The sequence below is a fragment of the Megalobrama amblycephala genome, linkage group LG7, assembly GCF_018812025.1.
Source record: "Megalobrama amblycephala isolate DHTTF-2021 linkage group LG7, ASM1881202v1, whole genome shotgun sequence".
NCBI classification, from domain to species: domain Eukaryota; kingdom Metazoa; phylum Chordata; class Actinopteri; order Cypriniformes; family Xenocyprididae; genus Megalobrama; species Megalobrama amblycephala.
The window spans coordinates 53,605,627-53,631,374 of NC_063050.1; the positions used below are offsets into that span (position 1 = coordinate 53,605,627).

A 25,748-nucleotide genomic window follows, 5' to 3' on the forward strand; every position below is an offset into this window, starting at 1 on the left:
TTGTTCACAATTAATGAAATTTCTCCCATTCCATTGGCCCAAAACAGCATCTATAATCACCGCCATGCCCAGATCCAGCAGCTCGCCGATGTAATTAACAAACTGTCAGCAGTATAGGCCAGATATGTTTATCAAAGTCTCAGTGCTGGTTTAAAAACTCTTGAGTTAGCTGTTAGCCAAGGCTTTCTGATTCAACAAGTTCTCTAAGAAGTGTGCAGAAGAACACAACTGGAGTGGACTTGGAGCTGTCAGAGAAAATAATGTAGGTTATCAGCTGGCAGTAATTCAACGTGAAGGGTTTTGTTATGTCACAGATGACTGTGGGTTGGCGTACAGTCAAGCCACTAGAAACTTCCAGCATGACACGTCGTATCACGGCCTCCATCTCTCAGGAACATCAGTATGCAAACCGCCGGACTGATTTGTCTCACAGTCATTCACTGAGCTACTCTGTTCACATTCTCATAGGAACGAAAGAAAATCACATATGAGATCTCTTTAAGAGCTCCATTGCTTCTCCTAGATAGAGAGATTTTCAAAAGAGCTCAAACTTCCCAAGACAAGAATTTTGCAATTAAAAAAGTCAGAGATTTCAATATAAACTCTAACATTTCTCATCTCATTTTCTCAAGTTTAAAATGGTATAGTTTTTATTTTTATTATTAACTATATGCATCTATTTGATTTTATTTAAATAAAAATTGCTTAGAATCAGCATCAACCTCTTCATTGTGAAAACAATTACATTTATTTGGTTAAAAACTATGAACATAGATAGGCTAGCTAAGGAACAAACAATATTCAATTAGTTAAAACACATGAGATTGAAACAAATTGAATTTACTGATGGTGAATACATACAGTAACACTTTACAGTAAGGTCCAATTAGTTAATATTATTTAATGCATTACTTAACATTAACTCCAAATTAATTGTTACAGTATTCATCCGTTTTTAATAAAAAATGTTCATTGTTAGTCCATGTTAGCTCAGGTCCATTAAATAATAAACAGATTTGATTTTAATAATATATTAGTAAATGTTACAATTAATATTAACTAAGATTAAAACATGTTTTAGACTAATTTATCATTAGTTCATGTTAACTAATGTAGTTAATATAAGGCTGATTATTTAAAATACATTCAGTTTATTAGTACTATTACATAAAAACTTAACGGTTTCTTTCATTTATGTACTGTGTGATGACAGATATGCATCACATTAAGTTTATTAGTTTATGTGTAATCCAAATGGAGGAAATTTTATATGCAATTCAAATACATAAACCTTAAATTAAGGCGTAGTGTATTCTTTCAGCATGGCAGTTATGTACTCCATTTTTATTTAAGGAGATATGTGATACTTGAATGAAGCAACTGAAATCTCCATTAAGTCTCATTTCTGAATCCAGAGAACGCTTTTCAATGGCTCATCCTCAAACTTGCCTGCAGAAAAAAAAAAAAAAACAAGTACATGCAAAGTATAAAAAAGTAAATCCATATGCCCTGGGTGACGTAAATGAACTTTGCATGATATGCTCAACAACAAAGTGCCATTTCCTTTCACACTTCATGCAAAGCACCAACTTTTCAAGAGCACTAATATTAACCTTTACAAAACCTGTGAATATGTTCACCTGCTCTCCACTATACACCTTCATTATGGCATTTCAGAAACTGTATAATTAGTCAGAGCTATATGGAAGAGATCTTTCTCGTTTCCAGGCAAATTATAGAGGCGGTTTGGAGGAGGTCATCTGACCTGACTAATTAAGGCCTGAACCCCTGAAGGAAGTCATGACCAGGTTAAAAAGTAGATACTAAACAGCCCTAATTCAAAAGATTACATGAAGAACAATTCAGTGACTGCAAAAGCAGATTACAAATTAGTCCGAGCATATATTTCAACAAACAAGTCAAGTTCGCCCAAACAATAACAGTTTCAACAGAATACAGCTCCAATGCTTTCCTTAGTATCTGACAACAAATTATCTATTCACAAGTTCACACTTACAAATAATCAGAGTAAATAGTATGTGTATTTGGCGTGCTGTCCGAGGGGAGGCTCCGAGCTCGGAATTTGGCCCGAACCCAAAGTACTCCCCATGCATCTCTGATTAGGATAGTAACCAGGCGAGTGTGAGGAGACCGGGTGGTGGAGGGATGCAGAAAACTGTTGAGGAACGTAGGTATATACCGCGTGGGGCCGTGTAACTATTTAGCATGCCGGAGTTGTATATAGGCTTCCTCTTGTACTAATTGAATAGGCAGTTTGAACGTGTTCCTCTCGAGCTTTGTTAATAAAACATCATAAGATACAAATTAAAATGACCTAAAATGACCTATAGAAATTACTTTTGGAAAGCACCGCTGCATAACACCACGACTGCAGTTTAGCTTTCCATAACAATGAACTTTTACAACACATTTGGATTATTTCTCCTTCAAGTAGCTTCATTTATTTCTTTTAATTTCTAACTTTGCCTGCTGGTAACTTTTCAGCGACCATTTTGTGAATTTATCATTTCGGCCATGTTCACACTATCAGCCCAAATCTGATTATTTGTGTATCCGACTGGAATCTGATCTAAAATTATTGTCTACATATTGTGTATTGCAACTGTTCAGATCAGATTTGTGAGTCCATGCCGCTCTTGTGTTTTCCCAGAATATCTGCATTATTTTCTATGGCAATGGCGTTGCGTTGGTAGGCATACGCCAAAAACAACAACAACTACCACAACATGGAGGGGTCTGCAATACAGACGCTGTCTTGTTTACAACACGGAAGTGTGTAGCTGCTGTGCTGGACTAATGCATCTTATGAGGAAGCGGCAGAAACATAGAAGGCTAGTATGAGTGTTTTTGTTCCCGCGCCGTCGTCTCTGTCATTTTCTGCTCGTCCGGCACTTTGCAACAATGAAACTTTGTTTCTGCGGTGACTTTCAGCATGTTTCCTATAACAATGTCTGACGTTTACATTTTACGTGCCGTGAGAAAGTCACATAAACCTTCCAAAATCCGATCAGAGCAGTCAGACTGAAATGGATTTCCGGGAATGCGATTGGAATAGGATTTCAAACCCCTTATGAATCTATCTCGAAACGGATGTAATAAAAATAAATAAATACGCATTTCATGTCATTTTTGGCCATTCACACTTGCTAAATCTGATCGGATTTCAGTCACATATGTACAAAAATCGGATTTGGACTGACAGTCTGAACGCAGTCTTCGACCGGTGTCTGAATTGGTTCAAAAGACCTGATTCGGTTCATTAGCAGCTTCAAATTGAACAGACTTTATATATTTCTTTTCATTTTTTACCTTGACAGTCTAAAAATTTGAGTTACTCATGAACAACGAAACATAGAAAGGGATGGGAATTCGACTTATTCGGGCAGATCACATTTTATATCCACGAATCTCTTAACACAATAACTACTTTGAACGAATCATTTAGAACTGGTTCAAAAGATCTGACTCAACAGAATGATTTGTTCTCAATTCCTACTAGTAACAACTATTTGTTTTAACTTTACTGCATTATAAGATTCATCTGCAAGTTCAGTTTTGTGAACAGTTTCAAACAATTGATTCAAAAGATCCGACTCAACAGAGTGATTCGTTCACTCATTGGCTAGTAGTAACACTAAACATTTTTTAACTTCAAAGATTTGTTGCTTCATTCTCTTTTTTGCTCCTTTTAACTCAGCCAGGTGTCATTAGACATCAATTCCAGTGTTATTTCCACACTGAAAATACAATTGCTTTGCACTGCATCTGTTTATTACGGACTATGCGATTGAACCAAAAAGCCTGGACAATAATGTTGGGCTAGAAAGCACAAATCAAACTGTTGCACACTTACCGTCAAACTTTTTATGTCTGGAGGTAAATACTGTCCGTATGGTGCGGCTGCTTTCATCCACTAATTTCTCGAAATCCAGTTTACCCTGCTGGCCGAGTCTGTCCTCCATGTCTGAAGTGCAGCAGGTGTAGCCTTGGGAACAAACCCGCAGATGTTCACCTGTGGGACGGGAGAAGGACATATTTCACACAGCCGCACAGGGAGACACTGAGCTCATCACACCAAATCAAACACGCTTCATTAAGCCAGAGCTGCGATGTGTGATTTCCCAAACCGCACCGAAGACGTGAAGGTGCACCAACTGAAATTAATGGTGCATGTCGCCTCTGGATGTGACATCTTTAATTACGTCAAAGCGACAGATGGATGTTTGAGAGCCGTCCTCAAACTTCCTCCAGGCACGTGTTTTGCACTCAGGTGAGCTTTTTAATGACTGCGAACAAGTAGAAAACTTGTCAAAATGTCAGTGTGAAAATGTATTTCCCGTCTATTTTTGAAACTTCATGCTTGACAGGCTGCATTACATTACAATATGTTCAGTGTGATATTTTACATAGCTTCCCTGTTGAGAAAAAGTCTAAACCAGGTTCAAGTCAGCATGAAAAAACAAATTACTTCCATAATGTGGGGTATCTAAGTGAAATATTCAGTGCATATCTTATGCTCTTATAATCTTCAGCTTAAGTATATATATATATATATATATATATATATATATATATATATATATATATATATATATATATATACTGTATGACAATATAAATTTTTTTTTTTTTTTTTTACTGACAATAAATATATAACTTACACATCTTCAAAAAAAAGCTTTAATAATAATAATAATAATAATAATAATAATAATATTACTGGAAAGCAAGAAAAAAAACATTTAGAGCAGAAACAATATGCATAAAAAATATTATGTTTTATCTAGCAAGCATGTAACCACTTAAATCATCGAAGGAAAAAATAAACACTTACAGCCAATACAGGCAATTTACCATAGGAAATAAATGTTTTTTAAAGATTTTTAACAGTTATAGCACCACCTATGGTCCGATCTCCCTAAAAGTAAATTTTCGTTTAGGAGTTACTTTTCTAAATTATCCTGTTATAGCTACCCAAAGGGTAAAGTTCAACTTCTTTCTAATTTCTAGAGTCAAACAGGCCCAGCGAGTTTCGTTCTGATCTGCCTCCATTAACCTTGTTTGATATCTGCTCAAACTTCAGTGGTCAATGGCAGACATGTTTTTTGAGGTGCATCAATGTCCACATAGACAGTCATGGCATCTCGGACAAAGACACCACATGCCAATTTTCAAGTAGATCAGACTAAAGGCCTTTGCACACTGAGTCCGAGATTCGCATGCAAAATTTTCGCACGTTAAAAAATAAATTCGACCTCACATTATGTCAATCACGTTTGCACACTGCCTTCGAAACTTTCGTCCGTCAAAAAAATATTCGGATCAGGTTCGATTTTCTGCGTTTTTCGCATCCGTGGCACGCATTTTGAGAGACGTTTTGACAATTCAGAGCCACCCTACGTGAACGCAAAAATCCCGAATGCCATCTGACAAATGGATCCACGGTGCCTACAGCACAAAACAGCAGCACTGAATGACAAACAACGTGCGGAATACAACGACAGATTGTGCCAGTAGCAAAGCATCAAACTGAGCCGCTGACATCCTGAAGTAAACTTTGAAACACTTGGGATAATCATGCAGCTCCTTGATGAGGTGAATTCTCCTTTCTCTCTATGCAATCGCGAAATTGGATGGATCCAATATTTCCTCTTTTTAAGGAGAGAAAGGACAACTAAATCCTGCTCACTGCTTGAAGAATTAATTTTGTATTGTTTTGTGATTTTTTTCGCAACGCATTCATTAATATGCATCGGACTCAGTGTGCAAAGGCCTTAACGGTGAAGTATTTATAGCCATTTTCATGTTTTTTTTTTCCTGTTATAGTGCCACAAAGTGGCCAGTCGCCATATCCTTTTTCACACAACTACAGAATGAGCTCTTATATACGTGTGCTGAGTTTGGTGAAAATATCTAATTCCGTTCACGAGTTATAGCCATTTTTGTAAAAATGTCTCCACCCACTTTTTGGCAGCCCTTAGGGACCGTGAATTAGAATTTCAACTTTTTTAGGATAACTATTGACAAACAGACTCTAAAGAATCTTGCTGTACTGGTTTGGTTCTGATCGGGTCAAAAAAAATATCCCAAAATATCCAAAATACCAGAAAAGTACTCTAATATTAGCTGGTAGCAGGTTCTAAAGTAGAAAAAGTCCAGGCACCCACAGTTAAAAGAAACAGAAGATTTTAAACTGGTCTAAAAGGGTTTTGAGCAGTATTTTTAACTTGGTTCCCAAGAGTACTGAATTCTTTCTACAACCCAACAGTTTGCATTTTGTACCTGTCCGTCTACACCATCTGTCCACCTTAAACCGCCTCGCCCATCGCAACTTCATGAGTAAAAATCTCCCCAACACCTGCTGGATTAAACATGCAGTCAGCCAGACCAGCACTGTATCACCTCTAAACCAAAGCCAAAGAGCTTCTGGCACATGTGGATCGAGGGACAATCTAATATATGGAGGAAATGCAAAACTTCAGCCTAATGATACATTTAAAATCACCTCAAATTTTGGCAAGGAATCATTAGTTGCTTGCAGTGAGCAAAAGTGATAAACAAGAGTGTGTTGGTAATGACATGGCTGCCTCCTTCCTCAAGCCTCTGAGAAAAAAATCTCATTCTCAAAACTAATATCAGACTATTACATACTGAGCAAGGAAGATACTAGCCCTTTTTTTCGAGTATATATTGACTTCTGCACTGCACTATTTTGAGGCCTGTGTGCGATTTAATTTCTGATTGTGTCTCGCATGAGTCTCCTCGTTTTATTGTAATGAGTGAGAAATTGTGCAATTTATGAACAGGGCCGTATCTGAACACGTCTTTGGTGGGAATAATAGGAAACAGACATTATAAGCCTCAATATTCATTGTTGCAACTTTTTCACATTAAAGTTCAATCACATTTAAGTTTCGTCAAACATTAAGCATGCTTTCAATATCTTGAATTGGTTGGTCAAGGGTGTTTCAAAACATTATTTAAAACTTTTCCACCATTTTAAAGTTAAATCACAAATGGGATTTCTTTAATACCTCAAATGTTTCAACAAGACAGCAATGACAATGACATTAAATGTTGAAAGATGTCTCTTATGCTTACCAAGACTGTATTTATTTGATCAAAATACAGTAAAATATAATATTTTGAAATATTATTATTTAAATATTATTAAATGACTTTTCTGTTTTACTATATTGTAAAATGTAATTTGTTCCTGTGATCAAAGCATCATTACTCCATTCTCCAGTGTCACATGATCTTCCAGAAATCATTCTAGCATGCTGATTTGCTGCTCAAGAAACATTACAATTCTAAATATTAATTTTTTTGCTCTGTACTCTTACTGTATGACAATGTATGTTGGGGGTAACTCATCACAAGTAACGTAAGTTACGTAGAGTAACACATTACTTTTAAATTTACAACAAAATATCTGAGTTACTTTTTTCAAATAAGTAACACAAGTTACTTTTTCACATTTAACGACTGACAGCTCTCCTGTCCCCATGTTGAGAGAAATCAGGCGCTAGATAAACATGATGGACATTGTAGTTCTAGACTACATGTGAGCATGCATATACTCATCTCACATGCACAAAATCAGATTCATTATTCCTCAAAATGAATAAAAGCAGTGAAATGGAAACTAAGTATATTATGCAAACCTGCAGTATTTAAATGTTAAATATCACAAATATACTTTGTATTTAATCTTACTTTCTTAATAATTTCTTAACCTTCTCGTGCGTCCTATTCTTCTGCTATCCAGGGGTGAGTTTCCCGAAAGCATCGTTGGTGAACCATGGTCGTAAGTCCCATTGAACTCTATTGGTAACGACGGAACTTGCGACCATAGTTCGCTTTGGGAAACGCACCCCAGAATGGCAGCACAGCTGAAAGGTTTGAGCTGCGCCCTCTACTGTACAGGTGTGAATTTGCATTTCCTTCATTTTTCAATTCATTTCATTTATTCATTTCACTTTTGGTGTGAAATGGCCTTTACTTTTGCAAAAAGTAGAACTTGTTTAATGTTATTGAAAACAAACAAGCAAGCCCAGCCCAGGTGAGTAAGTAACATATATTATAACGCATTACTTTCCATAAAAAGTTTATTCAAGGGGAGGGTATATGAGTGGGTAAATGTATGGGCTTTTTCAGATCTTTTGATCTACTGGACTAAATAAGCTCATGCAATTTACATATGAACACGACGGAAAACATATGGAGAGCATCAGCTTTTTGTTTTGAGAGGGAAAATATCAGAATCGATCCAGAATCATTGTATGTATCGAGAATCTGTGTTTTGTCCCAGCCCTACTGTGAGTGTGTGGTAGAAATCAGGAATTGTGAGAGAACATTGTGCTTGGTACGTTTGGTCTTCAAACCATTCTTGGGTGCTCAGCAGACAAAGTTTAAATCCCATCTGGCTAGCGCGCTTCCCATAATGTTTACGCACTAAGTCCATAGGCAAGAGTAGGTGGTCTTTTGTGGCTGTTCAAACACAATCGACCACAATCTCAAAACGTTTTAGACCCTGTTTACACCTGTATTTAGCGTCATCCACTTGTGATCCGATTGATGAAAATGCTTCTTAATACCAGGTGTAAACAGGGCCTAAGTTCAATTCAGTTTGATTTAATTCACATTTTTTTGTATAGTAACACAATTGGTTACTTTTTATGGAGAAACACAATATTGTAACACATTACTTTTAAAAGTAACTTTCGCCAACACTGATGACAACTATTGACTCATTTGCATCTATTCTAGGAGAAACATCTGAGACAAAACATGAATAAGAAGTCCACTAAGGGTGTGTTCACACTTGGCAAGTTTGATTAGATTAAAACAAACTCTTGTGCGACTGCTCTGTTAGTGCAGATAATTTGGGTATGTGTGAATACTGCCATCTAAACCCTGTTGTGTACCAAACAAGCGAACCAAGACTCCTGATAAGGTGGGTCTCAGTCCGCTTCCAAATGAAATCTGGTGCGGTTTGACTGAAATATGAATACAACATGGACCAAAGACATCTAAACAGGACATGATGCCACAAGATGCAACCCTAAAAAGGATTTTTCTCATCATAGTTGCAATGTTGCCCATTACGGTTCGGTACAGGCGTCAAAAACTCAGTCTCCTTACAGCAGATCTTTCGATCTTTCTGAGTTGGTAAAAATATCATCATACAGTATGTACACACATACAATGAGCACAATTAGCCCAGCACACAGCATCACAAAATACATGTCATAAAAGCCTTTTTTTTTTTCTTTATATTTGGTGTTAAAAATGACAATGTGAATGCTAAGCGAACCAGGACTAAATGTATCATTTTTTTTTTTTTTTTGGCCCAGACCAAAAGAACCAAGTACAAGCTCCATAATTAAACGAAATGCACTGAAATCTTCCTGCAGGTCAGCTGAATTCTCAAGCACGATAAACATTTCTCAGCTCATGAGTTGTGGATTCTGTTCGATGCCTCACCATGTGCCAACAGCTGGTTCGTGTCAGATGAGCCCGTCACAGATAATGACAGACGCAGCCCCCACATTTCATCTTAGAAAGATTGAAGTAATTCATGAGGGCAGAATAACTGAAGAAAAGCCTGTCATCTCTCAACAAACATTACATTGGCTTCAACCCAAAGTGTTTTTAAGCAAATCAAGGTGAGGTCATGATAAACATGAGGTTTTCACAAACCGTTCTAAGACGTTAAGTTAATCATTTTCTCTCATTTCCTCTGTCTCTGGTCTATCCTGGCACAGATGTGGCAGATCGTTATGGATCGTTATCTCTGGAACCTCGAGCACGGAGCGTGATTGAAGCGCAGCATTGTAATTAGCTGGAAATGCTGACTATAAGGGAGTGCTGCTGGTGTTCAAATGCCAGTGAGAGATGAGAGTGAGACAAAGTCCATTTACCACAGACACGGAACAAGATCACTCCTGCCAGAACAGCCCATTGAACCTCATTCCCCACCCAGCAAACTATGGTTGAGCCAAAAATATCAATAATTTGTGCATAGGATTGGTAATTTACCTGTGAGAAACTGTCTGGTAAAATAAATAAATTTTGTTAAAACATACACTACCGTTCAAAAGTTTGGAGCCTCTAAGATGTTTTAAATGTTTTTGAAACTCTTCTTCTCACCAAGGCTGCATTTATTTGATCAGACATACACTAAAAACAGTAATATTGTGAAATATTTTTTACAATTTAAAAGAACAGTTTTCATTTTGAATATGTTTTATTTTCGTAATTTATTCCTGTGATCAAAGCTGAATTTTCAGCATCATTACTCCAGTCTTCAGTGTCACATGATCCTTCAGAAATCATTCTGATATGATGATATGCTGCTCAATAAACATTTCATAATATTATTACTGTTGAAAACAGTTGTTCTGCTTAATATCTTTGTGGAAACTGTGAAGCATAGGATTCTTCGATGAATAGAAAGTTCAAAACAACAGCATTTATTTAAAAAGTATTTTGTAAAACTGTAAATGTCTTTGATCAATTTTTTGATCAATTTAATGTATCCTTGCTGAATTAAAATAATAATTTCTCTCTAACAGATAAATAAATATTTTATAACTTTTATAACTCGCATTGTTTCTTACTGGATATCATACTTTTACTTGAGAATTAATTCAATTTTATATACATTTATGAATTTGTCAGGAGCATTTTTCCAAAGCGATTGCACTGCATTCAGGTTACACATTTTTATTTCACATTACTGAAATAAAATGGGCTGCAAACGCAAATCTGCTATAAAATATTCAAATGTTATTTATGCATACCATCTAGCTTCACACGTAATGCAATTTTGATTCTTATTTTGCTTCGATAAATGTAAAAGTCAAATCCAAGGTATCATACTATATTTTACATCAGCAAAGCCTCAAGGTTTGTATCCCTCTTTCTGGATTAATACTAATCATCAGCAGGGTTGGGGTGCAATGCAATACATACAAAGTAAACATAGCAAAATAACACTAATCGGATTAAAGATGCATTTAAAATATGGTGTTTTCAAGAGGGATTACATTTATTAAAAATTAAAAAATATATATATATATATATATTCTGTGCTTCTGTGCTGTCGACACAAAATAAATAAATGAACAAAAATGTTGCCAAAAAAGAGAATCAAACAGTTTATTGAAAACCAAAGTGCACTCAGTGACTGGAGATTTAGAAATAATCTTCAATGATGAAAGAACGAAACATCAGTTTATATAGTGCAAATGATGCTCACCGACATTGAACGCGCTCTCTACATCAAAAGATTCAACATCCAACCTGATGAAGAGTTTGACAAATTAACTGCAGTGGTAAAGTTCTGTCATGTTAGCTAATGAAGAAAATCTGCTGGATATTTTCTCCTTCCCACCCTCAAACTAGCTTACTAACCAATTAGCTAAAAAGAGTTTGAATACACCTATAAGCATTGGCTGGAACCTGAGAGACTGCAAACAGCGAGCATGTTTGAAATATCAAGGCCTACAGTATATTCAACAGCACACAATCTTTTATTTATTAGTACACAAACATATGAGACGGCCTCTAAAACTAATTTATGCATGCGCTTCAGCATGCTGCTATGGACATGCACAAATGTATATAGAGAATATGTTATTATTCTCCATACTTTGGGTTAAGAAAATAAACAAATTCCTTAACTTGAGCATTAAAGAGTCCCTCCAAAGGGAGTTATTCTCTATATCAGTGCACACTGTTTCTGAACTCCCTGAAACGCCTCAAATGTAGTCTTGAGTTTTCTTCTGGGAAGGAACACGTCACAATATTCCTTATTTAAATAATTCCCGCCCAAGGCATATGCAAAATAAAGGGGCGGGGCCTGGTTGAGTTAGTTAGAAGTGTGTTGAAACTGGCGGCTGTGGTAAGGGGTGGGACATTTCCCAAACACGCTTGAAGTGGTTGACCAATCACAACACACTGGTCCAGCTGACCAATCAGAGCACATTGTGCTTTTCAGAAGGAAGGGCTTTATAGAGACAGGAACTAATCAGGGGTGTGTTTCCCAAAGCCAACTGTGGTCACAAGTTCCATTGTTACCAATACAATTCAATGGAACTTGCGATCATAGTTGGCTAACAAACAGACTAGGAAGAGAGGTGCTGCAATAATATAAAATGTGTTTTATGAACATTCAAGCATTAAAACCTATTCTAGACTTGCCTAAAAACAAAATCAAGACTTTATAAAAGGGCATCTTTAAAGGGCCCCTTTTACAAGATGAAATCTCTGGTGTCCCCAGAATGTGTCTGTGTTTCAGCTAAAAATACCCCACAGATCATTTATTATAACTTGCCAAATGTGGGTGTGAGCAAAAACATGCCGTTTTTGTGTATGTCCCTTTAAATGCAAATGAGCTGCTGCTCCCAGCCCCCTTTCCAGAAGAGGGCGGAGCTTTAACAGCTCACGCTTCGGTTGCTCAACAACAACAAAGCTGGAGAATCTCACGCAGCCAAAATGAGGATTGTCAGTAACGGTCTTCAGCCTTACATTGTTCAAACCGGAGTCGACACTGATGGAGAGACTCAGGAAGAAGTTACAACTTTTAGAATGAAACTAGATGTTTCTGAATGGTTAGTGGATAAATTTATGTAGTTGCTGTGGAGTTGATTCAACTCATTGACTAGCATGTGCCGTCATGTTAATCTTTTGTGCAAATCCAGCATTGAATTGACCCTCGTTTGTGAAGCAGTCCAGCGTAAAATGACGGCATGGCAACAAAACTCTACTACAACAACTCGTCCTCTTCTCTAAAGCAGCCCAACATGGCCTCACCCCCTTTATTGTGTTCACGGTGGTGGAGTTTATAAATTTTAGGATTAGTGATGTCACTAAACCAGGAAGAAGCTCGTTGTAGTCCCTCCAGCCGTTTGTTGTAGTCCTTAAAAAGCGATTTCTATAAAAGACAATATCTCCCTTTGCATTGAACTTTGAGCGTCGTAACTTTGCAGATGTTGTTTATGCTCAAACAGCAACATTACACACTAACTGAAGTTAAAAAAGTGAAATCATAATCAAGGACCCCTTTAAAGTTTGGAATGCAACTTTTCCTGCATTTATAGTGGACAAAAATTGCTGAAAAACTTTCAATAAACCAGCAAAAAAAAAAAAAAAAAAAGATTGAGAGATTGTGTAGGTTTACAGGGAATTTTATCTTGCAGTAGCAACCACATTATAAAAACCACCCACAATGTGTTAAAGTAGCAATGAGCCTGAGAGTTCAAACATGAAATCAGTTTGTACTACTTTGTTTTACTAATTATATTTAAAAAAAAAAGTGATCAATAATCCAAAACTCATATTAAAAGAAACTCTTCACACCCCGAGGATAACTTCAACTTAAAAAAACAACAACATGATCATATTCAAACAGCCTGCTTATTTCTTTTCTCATTATTTTCTATTCCTCAGGAGTCGACTGTTTTGATGGTTACTCTCTATTGCATCATTATAGAAATGATAGAGTTAATAGACATTTCAACGGCACCACTTGCTTCATAAAACGATTCCAAGCTTCTTCCTCCATGGGGCATCGTTGTGAATTTGCATCTCTTTGATGGACCAATATCTCCCTGGACCAATCATGCTTGTGGTAAATATAACTGAAAGTTTGATTTCTTATTTACAAAAAAAAAATCTCCTTTCATATACAGAAGTGATACTGCAAAACTTTTGTAAATATTAAACACAAAATTACATTTATATAGACGTAAATACAGTAAGAAATCACTCACGGTTCCTCTGAGATTCTGCACAGAAATTCGAATTCCCAGATTTGAATTTTTTTTTTTTTTTTTTTTTTTTTGATACTATTTGCTCACTGTGCAAGATTTCATTAAATAATTTAAGGTAACAGCTGTGGCTAAACTTACAGAGCTCAGATAAACTCGCTGTACATCCAATAATTCAATATAAACAAGTAAATCATCATGAGGAAGTGACTGTATGCCAAAGTTGAGGATAGGTAGGTAGGTAGGTAGGTAGGTAGGTAGGTAGGTAGATAGATAGATAGATAGATAGATAGATAGATAGATAGATAGATAGATAGATAGATAGATAGATAGATAGATAGATAGATAGATAGATAGATAGATAGATAGATAGATAGATAGATAGATAGATAGATAGATAGATAGATAGATAGATAGATAGATAGATAGATAGATATTATATTGTGTAAGATATGCTTATAATGCATACATGAACACTCCAGCTATGAGATAAGCCCTGGTGTTCGGTCATGACGAGCGTCTGTCGCCCATTAAACGCCAACTTCTTGCTTCACTTTAACACGCATGCAACTAGTTTCTCCTCACACTGCCTAATTTCATAAGCCGTGCAATTCATCAACGGAGAGGCCTTCAAGTGGAGCCAATGAATCGAATTAAAGATACGGCTGTCACTTTGAAAATACAATGATGTGGTGTAAAGTTAAATAAGCTCTGTGAAAAGAAAGCCAAACAAAAAGACATCGCAGGAACAGAAAAGTGCCTTTTGTTTGCTTTGGGAAGGATTGGAGGAGAAGGAAGCATCTGTAGTGCTATCATTACAACTGAATCTTAACTCAAGCTGGCAGTAATTACATTTCACATAATGAGTGTTTGATTGTAGTGTAAGACAAATTAGCTTTCCTTAAAAGTGGGTAAATGGAAGTAATTGATGGTGGGATTATATTGCTAAACAGAAGACAAACTCTTGTAGCTCTCCATCTTCCAGACCTCCCCATGGATCCAAACAGAGTCGGTGTGTTTCTGAGGGAACGGCCTGCTATTACCTGATGCTTTCTGCTCATATGTGGCTTTTGAATTGGATTTCTCTTTCTGTGAAGTTTATCTGAGCAGACAGGTTTTTCATGTTTCATTACATTATGACCACAGTCGAGCAAAAAACAACACTTATACAACACTACGACTCTAGCTAACTGGAGAACAGGTTTCATCTGGACAGAGTTCTTATGTAGATTAGATTGATTTTCACAATGTATTACTGTTTCCTGTCTGATGCTGCACTGGTTTTCTGTCTTAAAGTTTATTAGAAAATAGAGAAGAAAAGCAACAAGTATTCAAAGCCGTGTTAGAAAATATATGCTCAAACAAACAGATTTTAGGTTAGAGAAACATCTTTCAGAAAATCAAACTATGAATTGATTACTTGATATTCACTCTGAAGCTTAATGTATTATAGTTTATTGCTAGTTTGAAGTCATATTAGAGTGGAAAAATTCTCTGTTAATGATCCAAAACGTGTTACCTATGGAAGCTTGTTTACACCATGAAATAAAATATATATATATATATATAATATAATAAGATATAAATTCCAATTTCACAAAAATTCACAAAATCATGCAATTCTGACTTTATAACTTGAGGTTGTTTATATTGTGAGTTATAAAGTCAGAATTGCATGATATAAACTCGCAATTGCAAGAAAAAAGTTTATAACACGCAATTCTGACTTTGTATCTTGCAATTGCGACTTTATATCATGCAATTCTGTCTTTATAACTTGCAATTCTGACTTTAACTCACAGTTCTGACTTTAACACAATTCTGTCTTTATATAACGCAATTCTGACTTTAAAACTCACAATTTTGACTTTATAACATGCAATTCTGACTTTATGACTCGCAATTGTGAGTTTAAATCTCACTATTCTGAGGAAAAAAAAGGCAGAATTGTGAGATAAAAAGTCGCAATTACATTTTTAATTTTTCCATTTAGTGGCGGAAACAAGCTTCCATGGTAACCAATAGTTTTTGACAAGTTAAAAAAAAAATGCAACATGCAACACAAAAACATAAACATAAGTGTTAATAAAAAATAAAAGTATTAAGTATAAAATTAAATATAAATAAAAATATTTAAATATATAAAATAAAAATAAAAGCGTAACAACATGAATACACAAAATAAAATAGTTTTGCATGAAAAATGTTAATAAAAATAATTTAAATATAAAAAATTAAATACTGTATTTAATAAATATTAAACAATATAATAATATATAATTGAAAATAAAAATAGCTATTTTTAATATGTATTTAAAATATTAAACCAAAACACCTAATTAACAAACAAACAAATAAATAAATAGTTTAAGTTAAACTTTTTTTTATAAGTTACAAGTAAAAAGGTTTGTGCTGCACTAAAAATCCCAATATTTTTTGAGCCCTGATAGCGATTTCTTTTTGGAAAATGTCATAGGAATTAATTGGTCATGAAGTGTGCAAACACTCTGTGAACAATACGGCAGGTATTTGACACCAAGTATAGGATGAAAAAAAAAAAAAACTGTGGGATAGAGATTTCATGCTGCGGCAAAACCAGCCATGGGATCTGATTATGCCCAGCGAACAAAGTCATGCCAAAAAAACTTGGAGCAACTCTCCACGGTATTCATTAGTCTACCTGGCCACAGGGATCTCCTGCATATGGCTGCTGCCATATGGTGGGTCCCACGGCCCACCAAGAGACTCTCTGCCAGCCCGTTCACCTCCAGCACCTCGGAGAAAAACAGCGCTAGCCTAATTTACAGCCGACAGAGATGATGTGCCGCTCTCTTTGATGGCCCAGACCGCTCGCAGCACCTGAAGCGAGTCCCGACAAACCACATGTCATTTTGGTTCATTTTGTTTCGTGGCGAGGAGCATAGAAAAATCAATAATCATTGTTGTTTATTGCCTGGCTGGTGTGTGGAGACTTTTGTCAGTGGCCACCCAATAAGTCATTTATCATGTAGTGCAGCCCTGGAGAGAATGATGGGATGGCGAAAACGAGAGAGCACTCGGACTCATTTAAGAACCGCAAAGAGATTTTCGCCGCCCGTCGTGGGCTGAGACGGGGAAACCTGAGCTCTGTGCTAATTCCATGACTAATCAAGTCCAGGCTGCTTTCGCACGTCGCAGGAGCCGCGCTCGATAGTGCCACAGCTTCTGAATCGACATCGATCCGCCATCAGATACGTGCTCATCAAAACCAACTCCAAATCAGTGACTTCAGAAGCAGCAGTGGGAGACTGGACTCGTCCGCTACTGCTAAACGAAGCTTCGGACTCGAGCACATGTTGGGGTATTAGGCTAAACGCGCTAAGCTATCTTTATAGATTAGACACCTTGTTCAGGCCCTCCATTACTTCATTACTGGGAGAAACGTAGTGAGCTGGACTATAGCTGAAGCATTGATCTGATTCATTCAGCTTCTGTCTCGCTCATGAAATCTGTTAAGAGCAAATTTCACCCGAAAATTAAAAGGAAAAAAAAGCAATTCATTTTTGCTTAAAGTAAATTAAGTCTACTTTTAAGACCAACAAAATCCTTTTTCTCACTAAATATCTTTTTTTTTTAAAAGGATCTCATTCAACAAATAATTGATCATGCATGTGATTCTATTCCTTGCAAACTTTCATATTGTTTTTGTCTGTAATGTTTTGAATATGATGTAAATATGCCATCAGGAAGCAAAAAAAAGGGGGGGGGGGAAGCAACCTTTGACAAATCAATCATGTTGTATATACATGAATGCAGTACAATGTGAATTATAATAAAGAATGTGTGGAAAATAATAAATAAGTAAAATAAAATAAGTCTGTGAGGATTTGAGAACAAAATGTGATTCTTAGGAATCAATGCAATGCATTTGAATGCAAAACATTAAATAGCCCCAAAACAAACTTGCAATGCGAATAATTGCTCTCTTTTTAATCTATTCTGCATTTAAATTTGGCATGGCATGTTTTTATGAGTGTCACCCTATTAGTGTTGTCATGAAACCAAAATTATGACTGACTAAAATATTGTGATACCAATACAGAATCGATATTACAGCAAAAAACTAAAACAACAGTAAAAGTAACTGAATAATATGAAAGAACCTAACATTTTATAATTTCTCTTTTGTTGTTTAATTAACATTAATCACACAGACAGCAACAGATTTATTATGCTGCTGTCACTTTAAGACCTGATGCATGGATTCAATACATTGGAACAAACCCGATTTCTATTTTACGATCACTTAAGACATACCCAACTGTCTTTGAGTGGATACTCACCAGGTTGGCATTTTGACGTATTTTTGACCATTCAAGTGTAATAATCCATGAATGAGAACTGTATGGAAGCTTGTTTCCGCCACCAAATAAAAAACGTAAAAAAAATTGTGACTTCTTATCTCACAATTCTGACTTTTTTTTCACACAATTACGAGTTTAAACTGGCAATTGCAAGTTATAAAGTCAGAATTGCATGATTTAAACTCACAAATCTGACTTTTTTTTCCTCAAAATTGTGAGTTTATCTCTCGCAAATTGGACTTTATAAAATGTAATTGCGAGTCATAAAGTCAGAATTGTGAGATATACTGTAAACTTGCAGTGATCGTGATCGCATGCTGTCTGAAAGGTGGCTTTCTGCGTGCAGGCATCAGGTCTGAGCCCGACAGTACAAGCAGCGCTTTGAGCTCTGTTTCGAGGCTTATTAATCTTAAATGGGTTAGTTAACCCAAACATGAAAATTATGTCATTAATTACTCTGCCTCATGTCATTCCACACCCATAAGACCTTCATTCATCTTCGGACCACAAATTAAGATATTTTTGATAAAATCTGATGGCTCAGTGAGTCCTGCATCGCCAGCAATAACACTCCATATTTCAATGCCCAGAAAGCTACTAAAAACATATTTAAAGGTGCTAAAGAGGATGTTTTGTTTTATACATTTTTTGCAATATTACTTGAAACTGTCTTTACTAACTGATAAAAGACTATTTATTAGGTGCACTGAAAGTAATAATATTAATATACATCATCTGTGCACGAGGTAGGGCCTTAAAAACATCAGCCAAACGTTTACGCGATCATCGCGTAAACGATTGGCCCTCTGGCTTGTCAATCACTGCCATGACGATCCATGTGAGAGACGCGCGGCTGCGCGCTCCAGTAACTTTCCACACTACACAGGCGCTGCATGCAATGTTTTTGTCAGGAGTAACAACTGCAGATTATGAGTTACCTGCGGTGAGTCCGACATAATGATATGAATGTAAATTGATACTTATGACTGATCGCGCTCAAACGCATCCAGTCAGAGCCAGTTGCTTTCAGTTTGCGATTAGGCTACAGTCGGTGTTCAAATTCCATGTGAAAGTATATAAATCTGCTTCAGGAGCAGGAAACAATCGCTGTATGTTGAGCACAGTCAGAATGTTTTAGCTAGTCGTTAAATGTGTGCCCGGCTTAATAACACAGTGAATGCCGGTGGTAAACACTCGTGTTCCGATACTCGTGCACGAGTTTTGGGAGGCGTTCCCTCTAAATGAGCTGTGAAGGAGGGGGATTGTTCTTACCCATGCGCTCATTTCAAAAACTCGACAAAAAGAACCTCTTTAGCACCTTTAAAACAGTTCGTGTGACTACAGTTGTTCAACTTATTATAAATCAACGAGAATATTTTTTTGTGTGCCAAAAATAACAAAATAGCAACTTTATTCTACAATTTCTAGTGATGGGCGATTTCAAAACACTGCTTCGAAGCTTTGAGAATCATTTGTTTGGTTCAGAGCGCCAAAATCACATGATTTCAGTAAATGAGGCTTTGTTACGTCATAAGTGTTTTGAAACTTAAATCACTTGACTTTGGCAGTTTGATTCACGCTCCGAACCACTGATTCGAAACAAAAGATTTGTTAAGCTTCGAAGCTTAACGTTAACCCTTTAATAACTCTTTTAAACATCAAACACGTCCCGCCCTTTATTTTCTCATGCGCTGCGCCAATATATTTCATTCCCTGCAGGCAAGAGCTCTGTATACACCTGTACCAGTGTCACACATTGACGCAAACTATGAAATACTGCTCTTATTAGAATGCTGTCATTCTTAAATATATCGCAAAGGTTATCACAATGTCCGTATAGTTCCGGTATATCGTGCAACACTACACCCTATTATATCATAGTTTGAGAGTAAATCCCATAGGATTTGGACAGAATGACGCTACTCTAGCTCCAACTGCCTTTCACTGTCCTAACCAGCTGCAACACCACAGATTTTGAGCATCAAATAATTTGTCTGTCCTCACTGAAAGTGAAATACCACACCAAGCAACAACAACACAGCCAATCATAAAATTTCATTAAAACACAGCTATGCAAAGAGGCGATTTGGGGAAAATTAGATTCTAATGTGAACAGGGCTGATGCAATGAAAATAGAAACAAAGCAACCAATAAAACAAGCTTATTGCTTTACCGTGCAGCTGATCACGACACCGTGTTTGTGTCTATCAAAAGAGAAGAAAGCACAAACCAGCCTGTGTTGTTCTCGAAGTTCTATCGACTCTGGTTCTGTCTCAATCCACACTCTTGTTCGGTAGTAAATGCACTACAGGGAGCCAGACAATATAGGGCTGTCCCACTGTTATAAACTGTGTATTTTCTCCCTAGAAATTCACAGAAAGGTTAGGAAGCTCACTATATTCACCTATCGAAAACATGATTTCTTAAATCTCTCGAATTATCATGGAATTCAAACGTCTTAAGTGCCTTTCTTTTTCAAAAATATAAATAAAATAATCTAACAAAAGACAACCATAAAAACAATGTTTTTGAAGCTAACCAATTAATTACATTACCAATCGATTTAACATTAACTCATGATTGTATTATGAAATTATTTGTAATAAAACAATTAACTATTTTATTTGATTATATAACATCACATTTAACATTACCAAGCATTTCATAATTTTTACGACATTTCATTTAATAAAACAATTATTTTATTTGATATAATGTTTAAAATAAAATTTATTAAATTATGAAATGCTAGTTAATTTAATAAAACAATTATTTCATTTGATTATACAACATCGCATTTCATGATTTTATGAAACTATTTTATTTAAGTATTTAATATTTACTAGCATTTCATGATTTTATTAAATAATTTGAATTTAAAAATCATTATTTTATTTGATTATGCAATACTGTATAAATTCACATGATTTTATGAAATTTTATTTCTTTTAATTAAACAATTTTTTTACATGATTATATAACTTCAACTAGTATTCGATGATGTTATGACATTTATTTAATATAACAATTATTTTTATTTGATTATATAATGTTTAAAAAATATATATAAACAATATAATTATGTCATGCTAGTTAATGTTAAACATGTTATATAATTAAATAAAATAATTGTTTTAATATGAAATAGTTAATTTAATAAAAAAATAGTTCATTTGATTACATAATATCATATTTTCATTAACTAGAATTTAAATATTAAATTATATAATTATTCTATTTGAATATATATTTCATAATGGTATAATCAGTTCCCATTATGTACTTTTTAGAACCTGCAATGAATACGCACAATAAACGCAAATTTGATTCACATCAAAGGGAACTAAGGAGTAGAATGAGACACAGCCACTGTAAACAAACATCTCAATACAAACTCAACCCACAGAAATGTCTCTGATAGTTTGAGCCAGGCTGAGGGAACATGGCCAGTGTTTGTTGCCTGTATCTTCATCTAGTCTGTCATTATCAGCTTTGCCAGACTAATATGAGAGTGTGTCACGCGGACATGACCGACCTCACCATACAAAGAATCCTTCAGAGAAGAGCGTGATGGGACAGACGAGCTACATTCAGCCAAAGCAAACATTAAAGGTCTTGGAGCGAAGGCAGACGGTTTCGGGTCCCAAGTTCTTTGAACGCTTGCCAGACCACCTCCAACCAAACCAACAAACATGATTAAAGACCTTCAAGCTGCTTCTGTTGTCATGGCCGGGTTACCCTTTAAAATGATAATAACACAAGTCCATCTAATGAACATATCATCCTTATACTGCATAATGAATTACTTTTCAGACCAAACGCTGCTTAATTATCCCTTAAAGCCAAGATGGATGCTGAGATCCAACTGGGTCCAGGCCAAAACAGCGTCTGCATGTTCAGTGTTGCTTTTGAGGAGCAAAATATAAGTAATTGATTAAATCTAATTGAATCTAAGGAATAATTCAACCCAATATTAACATTTAGTCATTATTTACTAACTTTCATGACATTCCAAACTGTAAATCATTCTTAGCTGTCAAAAAACACAGTAAAAAAATGTAAATTATTACACAGCACCATATCTATCTATAGCAAAAAAAGCCTAATATTACATAATTTGATGATGCCAAGTTCAAAAATATCAATACAAACTCTTTTTTTTCCAAATTAAATTTTCAAATTAGAAGTAAAATCAGCTTTAAAGCACTTATCAAAATGACAAAAGCAGTTAAATATCAAAGGTTTCCATTTTAATGACAAAAAAAGGTATTCAAACTTGCAATCTGCAAATGACTGGAAAAAAAAAACATGTTCAAATACTCGATTTAAAGAGGCTATATGTAAGAATTTTTTATGTATTAATCACTTTATTTTAATTGCCAATGAGTGAACAAGATGAAATTACAAACGAAACAAATGCTTATACAATGTTCAGGATAATACTGAAAGAGCCATTCTGTACTGTGCATGTGACATACAAAGAAAAGGGATTAATTTGTCTCACATAATCAGATCTACAGTCTATAGTCTCAAATATACTAACAGTGTAATTTTAATTACCTCATCTGTCGATATGATGCTGGTGAATTGCAGAGCTGGTGCAAACATATTCATATCGCTATGAACAGATGCTTTCTTAATTGCTTCTTACCACTGTCTTTTTTATTGTGCCTTTATTTTATTATTGAGAGGAAAGCGTCCAGCATATATTTACATATTCATCTAAACGTTACTGTCAGCAGCGTAGATGGTGTCTGGATTGACAGTATATCCTTGCAAAAGTATAGCTCCTTTTAATGTCAAAGAACAATGAATGTAATGTCACTGTTTGGATGTAGAAAAACGCCCACAGATGTGTGCATTTGGGTCATATTTGCATTTTCTTCTGTCACTGGTCATAATCTAACCTTGAAATCAGGATTAGGCAGAAAGTAAGGTGATTCATGTGACAGTGGGCTGAGAATTGAGCAAATAGTTGTATCCTGCTGGCTCGGAGGAAGATAGGAATCATGTCTTTGTGGCAGGGTTTTTTTTTTTTTTTTTTTTTTTTTTTTTTGGTGATTAAGGGATAATTCAATCTTCTTCACCTTACAAATGTGCTACAGCAAAATAGGCACTAGTTTTGGAATCAGCACACCAAAGTTAGCAAGAAACAAGTGTTGGATTTCATTCAGCAAATATGATGCAGGATGTGTTATTCACTAATTGGATGTTAGCATGAAAGTTTATAGGAAGTGGGAAATAAGCCATAATATGTGATCTTTGCTCATGTGAACTTTTGCTCCATATCCCACTTTCCTCTATTACAGCTGGGACTCGAGACCCAAATTGAAGTTGTCCATACACAATTGTGAAGAGAATTCCCTGAACTAAATGTCACCATATGTTTCAGTTCTCTGAGGCTGATAAAGGCTTACCTTCAACATCCAAATCACTTCCAGTTTTGGCAGCCACTCCTAATTTGCCCACAGATATCTGGGATTTCCTCAAGTAAAAGTAAAGGCACATTGAAAGAGATACAGAAAACACCAAACTTTGTGCTTTCAAATGCTATGCGGTTGCTTTATTTGTGGTTATTTTAATAACTACCTCTCTCACTTATTAGGCAATGCTATGCCAACAAATAATAGTGTGGATATATATATATATATATATATATATATATATATATATATATATATATATATATATATATATATATACAAAGCTTCTGTAGCATTATACACTACCGTTCAAAAGTTTGGGGTCAGTAAGAATTTTTTTTTTTGAAAAGAAATTAAAGAACGAAACTTCTTTTAAAAACATTAAAAATCTTAGTGGTTCCAAACTTTTGGACTGTACTGTATATATAGCCATTATATATATATATATATATATATATATATATATATATATATATATATATATATATATATATATATATATATATATATATATATATATAATGCAGTCGCTCCTACTAGCCACTTTGGTTGAATGGTTGGGTTGAATTTTATATAATAAAGCCTGTACATTTTCCATTTGTAGGCTTTTAAAAAGGCAACTGAAATAAAAAACTAAGTGCAAAATATCAATTTGTCAATACATATACAGTGGATCAGTATAATGGATCAGTGCATCAAGTCTTAAAGTGACAGCAGCCTAATACACCTTCTGCCAAATTATGAGATAATATTAAAAATATCTATATGGCAGTATTTCCCCATGGTATTGATGTCAAAATTGTGGCCTGTGAAAATGCTGAGTGGCTAGTAACTTTGGAAAACCACTGGCCACAGTGACTGATGAGCAAAAAAGTTCCACACACACACACATACACATTTATATATGTGCATGTGTGTGTATACATGTGCACATATCCAATAAATAAATTATAAAAACACATGGCAATGATCATTTCTTTGTTAGTGTTGCTAAAATAAAGCAATTTTGAAAGAAGAGAGATCTAACACTCCCCAATAACGCTGAGACATTATTGAGACAAACCTCAGACTCCACGATATCAGCAGCTTTTACCTGGCGATTTAATGGAAATACGCTCTCAAGCAAACTATTCCATGACCCACTGATCCACAGCTTTTACCAAACGGAAAGACGGCAGCAATTCATCCAACATTCCCGTAACCGGCCCCTTATCCACCGAAAGATGGTCTCCATACATATAGTGGGCACTCAACCCTGCCGTAATTTAAAGTCCATTTAATGTACATTAACAGCCTTATGAGCATTTTTACAGTTCCCCACTCAAACCCCCTCACCACTAATGAGGGGTCACACATCGCTCGCAGGTGGAGCTGCTTCTGTTAAATGTCAATGGAGGAATACGCTGTTAGCAAGAAACGCAGGTGTCGAGAATGATACATGCAGGCTATTAAAAGGAGAGGTTTTAAAAACTACTACAGTATTCATCTACTCAGAAGGGAGCGCAAGCTGAAATAAAACTTTATTATGCTTATTTTATGAATGTCAGGAGTGATGTGATGACAAAAATTAATGTGCAAGCCTACAGTACTTCTATGTTTTGTGGCATTCAGGACTGATGGGTTTTTGTAAGAAAAATATCCCTATTTAAAACTTTATTAACTGTAACAACTAGCTTCTGGCAGATGGCCATACACATCGATTTGATCGACCCCTGACCCGACGCATAGCACAATGTCGAACAAGGAAGTGCAGAGGATAGAGCAAAACAAAACACCAGTCATGAATTAGAAGTCTGAAATGAGAATTTTTGAAGAGAAATATCGGAGGATTTCGATATAAGAGAAGAGGAGCTTGAGTTTGCTGCCCAGCCCTATTTGTTTGAACCGCGAAAGGCATCTAAGCCTACGATACTCCTACATCCTAGAGCATACATCGCGTCAGAGGATTAATCATCTGCCGGAAGCTGGTTATTTTAGTTTATAAAGTTTTAGATATGAATATTTTTCTTACAAAAACCCATCGCTTCACTTCAGAAGGCCTTTATTAACCCCCTGGAGCCATATGGATTATATTTATGATGGATGGATGCAATTTTTTGGCTTCAAAATCTCGCCCCCCATTCACTACCATTATAAATCTTGAAAGAGCCAGGATATTTTTAAATATATCTCCGAATGTGTTT

At 35.6% G+C, this 25,748-nt stretch overlaps 1 protein-coding gene across 3 annotated transcripts in view; it reads right to left on the reverse strand.

The window, feature by feature from the left end:
• gpc6a (glypican 6a) overlaps nucleotides 1–25,748 on the reverse strand; it is a 263,321-nt gene that overhangs the window by 202,833 nt on the left and 34,740 nt on the right. For 2 of the 3 annotated variants that reach the window (XM_048198035.1, XM_048198034.1), the window contains exon 2: nucleotides 3,875–4,033. In XM_048198035.1, coding sequence (XP_048053992.1) covers nucleotides 3,875–4,033 — 159 coding nt within the window. Of the gene's footprint in view, nucleotides 1–3,874; nucleotides 4,034–4,153; nucleotides 4,291–25,748 lie in introns of those variants that run through there. The other variant, XM_048198036.1, reaches the window with a different exon arrangement.